Below are 12,815 nucleotides of genomic sequence, written 5' to 3'. Positions count from 1 at the left end.
TAAATATTTAGGGTAACTCATGTATTTAGATACTACTTCAATTTAAAGAGTTGTATACCATTTCGTGTGGAAAACAATAGACATATAATTCCCTGACGTTAAGTATTGCTCAAGTCTATTACTCATGAGAATTAAAATAACAACAGGAAGAAACTACGGGAATGTCTAAATTAATCAGGGTGAAGCGCGTTTTTCAAACTTATTGTCCTATCTATCTATCTATCTATTGCCAGACGCCTTAATCCCTTATACGGGGTGACCACAAACAAATCGCCTCCAAGTCACCCGTTCCCCGCCATTTCACTGCCCTGCCCCCAATTCAAACACCCCTCTCTCATATACCTCTCCACTCCATCCCTCCATCTCATCCTTGGCCTTCCCCTCCCTCTCTCTCCCTCCACCTCACTCACATACACTCTCCTCGTCAGTCTCTCACTCTCCATCCTCTCCACATGGCCAAACCACCTCAGTGTGTTTCTCCTAATGCTTCCTATTACATCCACATCCACACCACAAAGCTCCTTCACATTCTAATTTTTCAGTCTGTCTCTCTGTACGACTCCACACGCTCCTCTCAAATAACTCATTTCCACTGCTCTCACTCTTGACTTGTGTCCCTCCAACAACGTCCAAGCTTCACTTCCATACGACAGAGTCGGTATCACAATACTGACATGTAATAACTTTTTCACTTCCATGCTCACTTCCCTACTTCTTATCACTGCCTTCAAGGAACCAGCAACCTTTCTTCCTTGTTGTACCTTTCCAAGCACTTCACCCTCCAAACTTCTATCCTTCCTCATCACACTACTTAAGTACTTAAATATACTCACATTTTCCATTTCCTCATCATCCAAACTCACTGTACATTCACTGACTTCACCTCTCTCGAAGACCATAACTCTACTCTTCCCTACATTCACCTTTAAATTTTGTTTCTTACACACTCTCCCAAACTCATCCACCAAGCCTTGCAGCTCTCCTTCGTCTTCACTTAACAACACAGAATCATCATCATCCGGACCTCCTTTCCCACCCAAGGGCAGGATGAGGAGTAGCAATGTCCAGACAGCCCCAAAATTGCCCAGTCCAATGGGCCACGCTTCCATTCACTCATCATTCAAGCCCTCGGAATCCTGGCTCTATCTGATATGCCAAAAACATTCACCACGTTCTGTTGCTTCAGATATCGTATCCGACAGAGTCAATCCAGACGCTGCCACGTTAAAACTGGGTGCCAAAAATCCCTGATCATGCACATCTCACAAAATTCATCCAGCCAGCTCGATCTCCAGTCAATTCCCTTGCCTCACCGACTTCCAAACCTCTCTTCCTCACACATTCATCAACCATATCTCTCCACCTTCTCCTTGGCCTACCTCGCCTCCTCCCTTCTTCGAATTCGCTCAGATATATCTTCTTCACCACTCTATTGTTATCCATTCTCTCCACATGACCATATCATCTCAGTACACTCTCTTCAAGTCTGGTGTCCACCAACTTCCTCACTCCGCATCTTTCACGAATCATATTATTTCGTATCCTATCCACCCTCTGTACTCCACATCCATTCCTCAGCAGTCCCATCTCCACTGCTCTTACTCTTGACTTTTCATTTTCGAGCCACACCATAGTCTTGCATCCATATGTTAAAGTTGGCACTAACACTCCTTCATGTATGCCTCGTGCAGCTGCAACATTCAAGCCTCTGTTTCTTATCAAGGTCTTCATTGCACCAGCTACTTTTCTTCCTTGTGTCACTCTACTTTCAACTTCTTTTCCACATGTTCCTCTCTTTTCTAACACAGAATCATCTGCAAATAACAGTACAGGAAGTTTCCAAACACTGCCCACTCTTATTAGGGCCATTCCAACATCCACTGCCCTACCTTGTATCTCTTTTACAACCCCATCCATATACAGATTGATGACCTATTATCCTATAATTTCCGACTTTCTAAGGAATACGTTCCTAAGGCTAAAATTTCCATGTAGTTGCTGCACGTATCAGATCAAAAGAAATGGGTTTGATTACAATAGACAGCAAATTATTCACAGCATCCTCCCTCAAGGAGTTTGAATTTGAATTTGAATTGAAAAGCTAGCATCAAACCAAAACAATGACTATATGGCACTAAGGTATAAGGGAGTTAAGTGGGCAATTAAATTAAATGTACCATGTGCAAAAGTGAAAGGAATTTGGCAATGTTCAAAAGTGAGACAGAGCAAAAGTGAAAGGAATTTGACAATGTTCAAAGGAGACAGAAGCCTCCCAATAATATTCCCTCTCACCTGCAATCGAGCCTAGTTTATCCACCTTATATGGCTATGTTTATGAAAGTTCATAGTTTCTATCAGAACAGGGATAATATCCATAATCTTAACAACTAAAAGGAGTCATAGTACCATATTTACTTTGCTATGTTGGCTGGGTAAAAAGTTGTCTCTCTTAATAGCACGTAGTCATTTGCTTGCGAGATCACTATCTTTTGGAAAGCCAAATACATGTATTTTAAGCCCTTGTTTATAATTTCCCTTACATCTGGGCACAACACAAGAACACGACATATATATTGTATATGGCCTCACTCCACAGATTTCTGCACTGTTAAGGGAAATTCAGATGTAAGATGTCTTTGATCCAGCAGTACTATGACCCCGCCCGTACCTCACAGTACACTGGTGTTTGCGCTCGCCAAACCCTAGTCGTAGTGACGTCAAAGCCCAAAACAGGCCCATGTGTGGGGCCTTGATATCTCGGTGGTCCCAACTGAGCCCATCTGTCCAGGTGAATCAAGCAGGAAGCAGCCACGTGACGTTATCCGCCTACTTGTCTCGTTTTGAGGCAGAAGTGATCTGACCTGTTAGTCTTTAGATCTTGGTTGACTCTATGTTCAGCTGAGATGAGCGGCCCGACCGCAATGGGTTTCAGAGGCTAATAGGTTTTCTACTATGTGTGACAGAGAAGACATTCCTTCAGCAGGTAGCAGACACATTCAATAAGTTTTGTTTTTAGTTATATATTTACTCATGAGACCAAAGGAACCCCTTGGAATCCCAGCTTTCCAAGGAAATGTATCGAGGGCTTTCAGTAGACATGCTCCACTATGGAATCGAACTGAATAAGATTTCCTGCTGCAACACTACTTTTCTTGTATGAACTCTAACAATCAAATATAGAATATGATGAAAGTTTTTCTGTGTTTAGGGGGTGAAATCGGCATGGTAATCGCCCCATTTCTGAGTTTTATCATTCGGTTAATAGCCAAGCCTTTACTGACTCACTTCGTTGACATGGCATGTCGGGAGCAGAGAACTGAACATGGTTCATGTGATAAATGCTACGCCGCCTCGCTATATAGACATCAAGAGAGAAAATGTGCAACAGAGAAAACTTGAGATAAAATATTTTAACTCAGTTGTACTTCTGTTATTGTTCAATTGCCTCACAAGAAAATGTTGAAAGCTTACACCAGGATGAAAATATGATGATGGGTGTATGTACAAATGCTCTCTAGCTCGTCACGCGCTCACAAAGCGCACTTTACTGGTAGTATATGCAAAGCTTCTAGGTCCTATTGGGCAGCACAGCATTTGTCCAAATTATGAGTAGAGCAGCTTCACTTTGGAGGGAGTGTTTTACAGCCTGATAGGGCCGCAGAGCACTTGCGCATATGAACATTTCTGACCAGCTACCACGATCACTACAATCATCAGGTACTACCACCATTACCACCACCACCACAGCCAACCCTACCACCATCATTATCATCACAGCTACCACCACCACCACCGACATCATCATAACTTCCACCACTCTACCACCATCACCACCACCACAGCTAACCCCACCACCATCATCATCACAGCGACCACCACCACAATCATCACCATCATAACTTCTACCACCACCACTACCACAGCTATCACCACCACTACAACTATCACCATTACAGCAACCACCACGACCATCATTATCATCATAGCTACCACCACCACCACCATCACATCTGCCACCTCCACCACCACTACCACCATTTTCTGCTGAATAAATACGTCTGTCCATTGCATTAACGAAGTAAGTCATCAGACTGTAGACGTACACTCGATCAAAAAAGTATCGGTCCACGAGGGGTGCGATGCCTACCGAAAAGGTTCGAGCAACTGCTGACATTACCAACGTCTCATTGTGTAGCATCAGTGTCTGTCTATAAACATTACATTTGCTATATGTCTGCAAGAGGATATTGCTACTTGGCGATATATAACACCTCCCGACATCAGGCCTACCAACGTGTGGTAGGTCAGATACTAATATTTCAGTGACCTTCGTTCTGTGATCCAAAATGTTTCACGCATTTTGTGCGCCGATACTTTTGTGACCCAGTGTACAACCTCCCTCCCCCCCCCTCTCTCTCTCTTAAAAGATGCATGAATCTCCAAGGGAATGCCCTGCCGCCTCTTCAACGCGCACGTATGTTAACACCAATGGGGACATTAATACGAGCCAAAACATTCCTTTAGAAAATATCACTTGGCATCAAAATTGAAAATGGCCCATTTGGGACCCAGTTGCAACCATCTAGCCAAGTTACATCAAAATCTTGTTACCTGTTTGGGCTGTGTTACACACACACACACACACACACACACACACACACACACACACGTTATATCAAAATCTTTTTTTCATGTTTGGCCTGTATTACACACACACACACACACACACACACACACACACACACACACACACACAGAATTATTGTATATGGCATATAGATAGATATACAGACAGATAGATGTACAGATAGATACAACTACAAATCCTCCCAAGTCTGAATTATATCTTCTGGAAATTTAAGAGGAGTAATTGTAAACACATCCTTGAGTTGAAGAAGGTTAAATGAAATAGACGCAAACATTGTTACACGAATTAATTATGAAAGTGATGAGTAAAAGATGGTAAAATGGTTTTAGCAGAAAATCATCGAAAGAAATGAAGTGTGAGATGCAGAGATCGAAAGCAATGTTACAATAGAGGTGAAAGATGAGAAATGAGTAAAATTATTTAAAGATCATATTACGTGAAGTAAAATAAAAACTGCTCTCATCATAATCACTGATATCATTACCGTCATAAGAAATAAAACAGTTTTCTTCATCAATCACCATAATCACCATTATAACTATATTTTTCATCATTACCAAAACTATCAAAACAGTCATTAGGGTCAGCATTCTAAATTCCATAGAGAGAGAGAGAGAGAGAGAGACAGACAGACAGACAGACAGACATTATATATATATATATATATATATATATATATATATATATATATATATATATATATATATATATCGAGACATGAAATAGAGAAGAAGGAATTCCCACTCTCATCTCTATTCTTGCCACAGGATCAACCTGGTCGCCCTCATCAATTGTATATGGGGTCAGTTGCTGCATCCGTATTATATTACAGTATGTGAACATATAAACATAAATGAATACAGGAGTAAATAAATGGGGATACCCCAGTACACAGCTGTTACCATTTTCAACCCCTTGAGATGTCACCATCATTTACCGCCAATCAAACATATTCTGTCCAGAAGAGACCATCGTATAATAGGAGTATTAGCAGTCTTCATTCGTCTTCATGTCGAGGACGTCTTCTTATTATTTTCTTTCAATTGCCAAGCGCTTTCATTCACGTCAGGAGAAAATACTTTAATTGAATATGTTATACATATCACTATGTCATATTTTATTTTATTTTAGCTACCAGCATAACATTTTATTCAGCTATGGAAATACCATTTGTTGTCAAGCCTTGAATGAAGGCCATACCTAACTCGTCCGAGTTGAAGCATCTCTCCTAAGTAAAGCAAAAATCGTTACCAGATGGTATATATATATGGAAGAGTTGAGAGGTAGGATGGGACTGGAGTGTATTGGTGTGATGAGGAGAGGTAGATTGAGGTGCTTTGGACATGTGGAGAGGATGGGGGATAATTGGGTGAGGAAGGTGAGAAGTATTAATATTGGGGGTGGGGTTATGAGAGGTAGACCGAGAAAGACATGGGACGAGGTCATTAAGTGTGACCTTAGGGTTAAGGGACTGAACAGGGAGGCTGCAATGGATCGTGCAGCATGAAGAGCCGCCATTAGGTGACCAAGGCCGACACATGCAAGCATGTTGGAGCCTTTAAAAACGAAACGAAACGAAAACGAAACGATATATATATATATATATATATATATATATATATATATATATATATATATATATACGACGTTTTCAAGCTGGCTGAGATAACAGCTACCAGCGAACACAGGAAGGACATAAACTAGATTTTCTGTCTTCCATCCAGATTTCGAATCATAATACTAGGGTTTCAAAATGCCACCAGCGGAGAATTTACATCTCAAATTACTGTTTATACTGTATGACAAATACCTGAGTAATTTCGAAATAATAAGAGAAAGAATAACATTATTTTCTTTCTTTTAATCAAGGTTATTCATACAGTCATACAGGAGTACTGAAAACTGTAGCGGCGAAGCGAATACCCCGGAGCTTAATAACAACTGGGAAACGATAAAAACGTATGAATTGAACACGACAAAAAATCGGACATTATTTGGCGCGTATAACCGGGCATGAAACTGTATGCAAATAAAAGTAACAACAGCCGAAAGCCACAAAAATATACCGAATAACACACACAGTAAAATGAAACTGTTATTTGGTAGTGTACAACCAGAATGTGTGTAAATATAAGTGTGATAACCAAACTCGCAAATAAAGAGGTAAGCTTTAATAAGAGAGAGAGACAGAGAGAGACAGAGAGAGACAGAGAGAGAGAGAGAGAGAGAGAGAGAGAGGTGGAGGCAAGCACTACACTGCAAGTTGGAATTAATGAGGCTGCGTCAGGCTGAATACATATGGAGAAATTAGAGGTAGAAGGAAAGTGTGTGTGTGTGTGTGTGTGTGTGTGTGTGTGTGTGTGTGTGTGTGTGTGTGTGTGTGTGTGTGTGTGTGTGTGTGTGTGTGTGTGTGTGTGTGAGAGAGAGAGAGAGAGAGAGAGAGAGAGAGAGAGAGAGAGAGAGAGGGAAGGGGTTAGGCATAGTGAGAGGAGAGAGAGAAATTACAGAATGAGAGGGAGGAAAAGAGAGAGGGTAAAAGTGTAGGTGTGTAAGAGGTGCAAAGGAGATGATCGAGTATATAAGATGCAAACACAATATGAATCCTAATGAATATAAAGGGTTGCCTCCGTGTGTGAAAAAGATATAGAAAAAACGAAGGCTTTCCCTGGCCATAGTAACCGCCAGTACTTTAGTCAGCAAGAAGGTACACAGACATCTCATAACTGATAATACGAAAAGAAATAGAATGCAAGACGATGGAGAGAGAGAGAGAGAGAGAGAGAGAGAGAGAGAGAGAGAGACAGACAGACAGACAGACAGAGAGAGAGAGAGAGAGAGAGAGAGAGAGAGACAGACAGACAGACAGACAGACAGATAGAGACAGAGGAAGAGAATTATTTTTCTTTGAGATCAAATGCAGTTATAAATCTGTGTTAAATGTAAGTGGCTATAGGCAGATATGAATAACTGTAGGTCAGAGAGGGACAGAGATAGCTAGAGAATAAAAAGTTGTGAGGAAGAAGAAAAAGAATGAGAGAGTATAATAATAAAGATGAATTAAGATAATGCAATGATAGAGTTTATTGCTGACTAGTTTAGCGGAATTCACCGTAGGTCTATAGCAAACCTAGTCAAGAATAAACCTTGACTCTTTTTCGTATATTTATGCATAATTAGCTAGCCAATCACTACGTTACATGATGAGATAATAAGCCATCACTCACGCCATACATGTCTGGAAGCGCGTCCAAACGACAATGAGTAACTGTGTTCTTGGAGTACGAGAAAGGGGGAGGTGGTGGCCGAATTGGTAGAGAGGTGGCTTGCAGTCTTGAAGGACCCGAGTTCGAATCCCGGCTGGGTCAGGGAATAAGTTAAGGATCTGAATTTCATTAAAACAGACTCTACTGATCTAGCGGAAGACATGTCGAAAAAACACCCCTGCTAATACCAACACACCAGTCTTGTATGAGGCAGCCCTAGCATGTATTCAATAGGGAAGATGGGTGTTAACGCCGAAGTGGTGACATGTGATGGTGTGTTGTACGAGTATGTAGGAACGGCTGTGAGGCCTATGCCCAGAGTCGGACACAAAAATAAATAAGTAAATAATTGGAGGAAAATAATCGTGAAGGTCTCCTGATGTTAAACACCTTCCCTAATTCTGATTTACTGTTTACTGCGTGATCTGGCAACGTTCTTCCAAGCTGATGAACTGGTTGTTTGAACACAACAGGTGTCCACTAGCGGTGTGAAAGGGCCTTAAGACTGAAGCTCTGACCCATGACCTGTGGCTGAATGCTCTTTAGAACTAGTTAATTAATTCGTACCTGACCTATAACCTACATTAAGACTGATTCCAAGCAGGCGGAAAATGTTCATGTTTACCTTCCCCTGTCACTCTGACGTTTTACCTACTAATGAATGAATTCATCCTCAATTAACAGTAATCTCTTCAACCAAGTCTGATCAAAATATAATCAAATCAGGCTCAAAAGTCCGAACCTTTAATCTTGCCCTGCTACATTAACTCCAACCGCTTGTTCCTAAGATTTCACTTCACCCTTACATAGGGATGTCTCTCCAACACTAAGGTTTGTTTATTTTAATATGAAGAAAACCATGAAAGTTTTTTTTTTTTTTTCAATTATGTTATGCCCTTTCTCTTGTAAATACACATTAATCTTACAAACATCTAAAATTATCCCTCATTTATATATTCGTCGTTTACTCTGGTAATGACGTGATGATGTCTTGATCATTAAGTATCTCTGAACCCGAGAAACATCCATTAAGAAAAAAAAAAATCAAATAAACATCAAACCAAAACAACAACAAAACACACACACACACACACACACACACACACACACACACACACACACACACACACACACACACCAGTTACTCTCCTAACTGAGAAAAAGAGCCAGAATGGTACACAGAAATCCCTAAAAAAAAACGTTACTACGTAACCCTCCAAATTCCCATTGCCCTATTTATGTCAAAAAGTATTTCAATATAAAAACAATTTTTTAAGTAATCTCTCAAAGAAAGCTGAAAATTAACTCAAAAAGTAAATAAATATCCAAAGAGAATATGAAAACAGTTCCATTAGGAGAAAAATGAATAGATAGTGCTATAAAAATCTTCCCAATATTCCACTTCCCTTTCAGGTACAAGCCATGTCTTTCTTCTTCTTCTTCTTCTTCTTCCACGATGCATCAAATTAAAATCATCTGTTAAGAGGAAAGGGTAATAAACCTCTCTCAGCTTCAGAGAGGTAGCACCAGAGGGCAATGAGATGTAGAAATGGAGGGACATAATGCTTATTTCTCCGACAGTGCAATTAATAAAAAGAAAAAATGAATAATATAAAATAAGATCCCACCGTAAGCGTAGCTGTGGCGGTTCTGGCGGGCTGACCACTGTCAATGGCCAAGATGTAAACCCGATGAGACTTGGCTGCCTCCCGGTCCAGAACCCTTGCCAGCACCACCGAACCAGAGGTTGTGACCCGGAACTGTCCGCGGGGATCGCTTCGTGGTTCCACGGCGTAGCTGATGTGGCTGTCCTGAGGTGGGAACAAAGATGAGGAGAGTTAATAGGGATTATGGATGTTAGTATTAATTAGAGAAGATGTGGAGGCAATTTGGGAATGGAAGGATGGTGTTGAGGGCCTGGGGAGTTAAGTATAAGAATATTTTCTGTGTGCCTGGTCTACCTCACAAGTATTTTAATATGCCACCATTTCGGTGCTAATTTCAACTGTGCATTATCACATATATCAGGAGTTTTCTCATTCAGAACTGGTGCAATTGTGTAACTGGGGGTCTTCCTGACAGGTTAATGAGTCTAGCAGAAGAGTGAAGTCTTATTTAACGGAATGTAATTCATTGGACTGTGCCTTCGCCCAGCCTGGAAAATTTAGGGTTTACCGAAAACTTTCCATCTTTTTATTTGGTTTTCATGGACTTTCTTTAGTTATATTATCTGTCCCAAATGCTTGTACTTCTCACTTTCTTCAAGAATGTCTTCTTTTATTTTGAGGACGATCTTTGGTCTCTTTGGATTAAACATTAGTTTTACTCCAGTTCATCTTTAGCCCAACATTGGGACTTTCTCATTTAGGTTATTTAAAATTTTTTGCAATCTCTCTCTCTCTCTCTCTCTCTCTCTCTCTCTCTCTCTCTCTCTCTCTCTCTCTCTCTCTCTCTCAGCATATAAATAGATAAATAGATAGACAAACAGATACAGATGTATAGATAGACATTGACATATATATATATATATATATATATATATATATATATATATATATATATATATATACATATATATCTATCTATCTATCTATTGCCGGACGCCTTAATCCCATAAGGGGTGGCCACAAACAAATCGCCTCCATGTCCCCCCTCCCCGCAATTTCATTGCTCAGCTCCCAGCTCACCCCCCCCCCCACTCTTTCATATACCTCTCCACTCCATCCCTCCATCTCATCCTTGGCCTCCCCCTCCCTCTCCTCCCCCCCTCCACCTCACTCACCTGCGCTCTCTTCGTCAGTCTCTCGCTCTCCATCCTCTCCACATGGCCAAACCACCCCGGTGTATTTCTCCTTACGCTTCCTATCACACCCACATCCACACCACAACGCTCCTTCACTTCCTCATTTGTCAGTCTGTCTCTCGATGTGTCTCCACATGCTCCTCTCAAATAACTCATTTCTACTGCTTTCGCTCTTGACTTCTGTCCCTCCAACAAGGGCCAAGCTTCACTTCCATCCGTCAGAGTTGGTATCACAATACTGTTATGTACTAACTTTTTCACTTCCATGCTCACTTCTCTATTTCTTATCACTGCTTTCAAGGAACCAGCAACCTTTCTCCCTTGTTGTACTCTTCCAAGCACTTCACCCTCTAAACTTTCATCCTTACTCATCGCACTACTTAAGTACTTAAAAGCTCTCACATTCTCCATTTCCTCCTCATCCAACCTCACTGTACAGTCACTGATTTCACTTCTCTCGAAGACCATAACTTTACTCTTCCCTAAATTTAACCTTTTGACTCCGCGTCTTATACACTCTCCCAAATTCATCCACCAAGCCTTGCAGCTCCCCTTCGTCTTCACTTAACAACACGTATCATCTGCAAACAACAGTACAGGGAGTTTCCAAACACTGCCCTTTCTCACTAGGGCCGCTCCAGCATCCACTGCCCTACTATTTATCTATTTTATAACCCCGTCCATATACAGATTGAACAGCCATGGAGACATGAAACATCCTTGCTTCAATCCAACCTTCAAACAGAAAAACTCACTTAGTTCACTATCCACGTGCACTGCAGCCTTAGCACCCTCATAAATACTCTTCTCGACCTTCAGCAACTTCCCATCTACTCCATATATTCTTAATACTTTCCACAATCCTTGTCTATCCACCCTGTTATTTGCTATTGTGTGTGTGTGTGTGTGTGTGTGTGTGTGTGAGACGGAAAGTGGAGAGAAATGTGCTATGCATATTTTTATGTCTGAATCTTTTATTTAGCTTCCCTGTATACCGACTAGCTCAAATGTCTGCGATGGAAAGGAAAGAATGGTAGTTATTTTAATTGTTGCTGTAGTATACTAACTTTATAGTTTTGCCTTTCTCGGTAAATGTTACCGATGATCTACAATATTCTTCTGTATGTATGTTTTAATCTGTTATTTGCTTACTATAGTTGATGAAAATTATGTTCCAGCTGGATTTCTTCTAAGCAATGTACTCGTGCAGTTGTCCATTCACCAGGATGTCTTTCTGTCACTCGATATAAATATTAATATATGTTTGGTTATACATTTACACTTTTTGAATCATCAGTAACTTACTATGGCTTCTCGTTATTTCCTACTTCGATACAAGAAAGCAACATACTGTTATTCTTACTTTTTCTCACCATCTCTTCCCCAGTCATCTTCAGGGACAGTTTCATATATATATATATATATATATATATATATATATATATATATATATATATATATATATATATATATATATATATATATATATATATATATATATATATATCTTCTTAATCCCTCATCCATTCTCTCATGTCACTTTCCCTGCAACCCATCTCACTCCGGTCCGTCGCTTGCAAGGATAAACCAAATTCCATTTTCTTAACATTTCTTTTAATTCTTCCTCCGTCCATTCTCCCTTCCTCCAACCATCCCCTCTGATCCCTCTATCCCTGACGGCTACCTTGTCCTGGGCCTGGATGCACAAATATTATTAACGGTACACATGGCCTCGTGTCAGACTTCAGCCGTATTTTGCTTTGCCAACGCACGAAGGAGGTAGAGAATGACTCAAGCACAAGAGCAAGTCGGGAGCAGCCTTAATTCTGGCAACGTGACTCGTTCAGGACACTCTAACTGTACATTTTCTGCTATACAAGCCGCACCAAGCTTTATGTTCTTGTTTTGTCAGAAATGTTGGTGCTGTCATGTCAAGACTGTTATGTCATATCCTTTGTCTTGTCAGTGCTGTGATATAATGTTAGTGATGTTAAGTTTTAGCAACTGACACGTTATCTCATACCATGGCAGTGCTGTCGTCATCACATGTCAACATTATCATGTCAGTGGTGTCATGTCAGTTTGTCATGTTAGTGCTCTC

The 12,815-nt window shown here is 40.6% G+C and overlaps 1 protein-coding gene across 1 annotated transcript in view; it reads right to left on the bottom strand.

The window, feature by feature from the left end:
• LOC145392114 (putative neural-cadherin 2) overlaps positions 1 to 12,815 on the bottom strand; it is a 613,300-nt gene that overhangs the window by 69,702 nt on the left and 530,783 nt on the right. The window contains exon 15 of the mRNA XM_080266567.1: positions 9,540 to 9,722. Within this exon, the coding sequence (XP_080122693.1) occupies positions 9,540 to 9,722 (183 nt within the window). The remainder of the gene's footprint in view (positions 1 to 9,539; positions 9,723 to 12,815) is intronic.

The sequence above is a fragment of the Coenobita brevimanus genome, chromosome 21 (genome assembly GCF_032717465.1).
Source record: "Coenobita brevimanus isolate Jiangsu-jjx chromosome 21, ASM3271746v2, whole genome shotgun sequence".
NCBI lineage: Eukaryota > Metazoa > Arthropoda > Malacostraca > Decapoda > Coenobitidae > Coenobita > Coenobita brevimanus.
The sequence above is the reverse complement of the archived record's forward strand: the minus strand, read 5'-3'. Positions and strand labels throughout refer to the sequence as shown.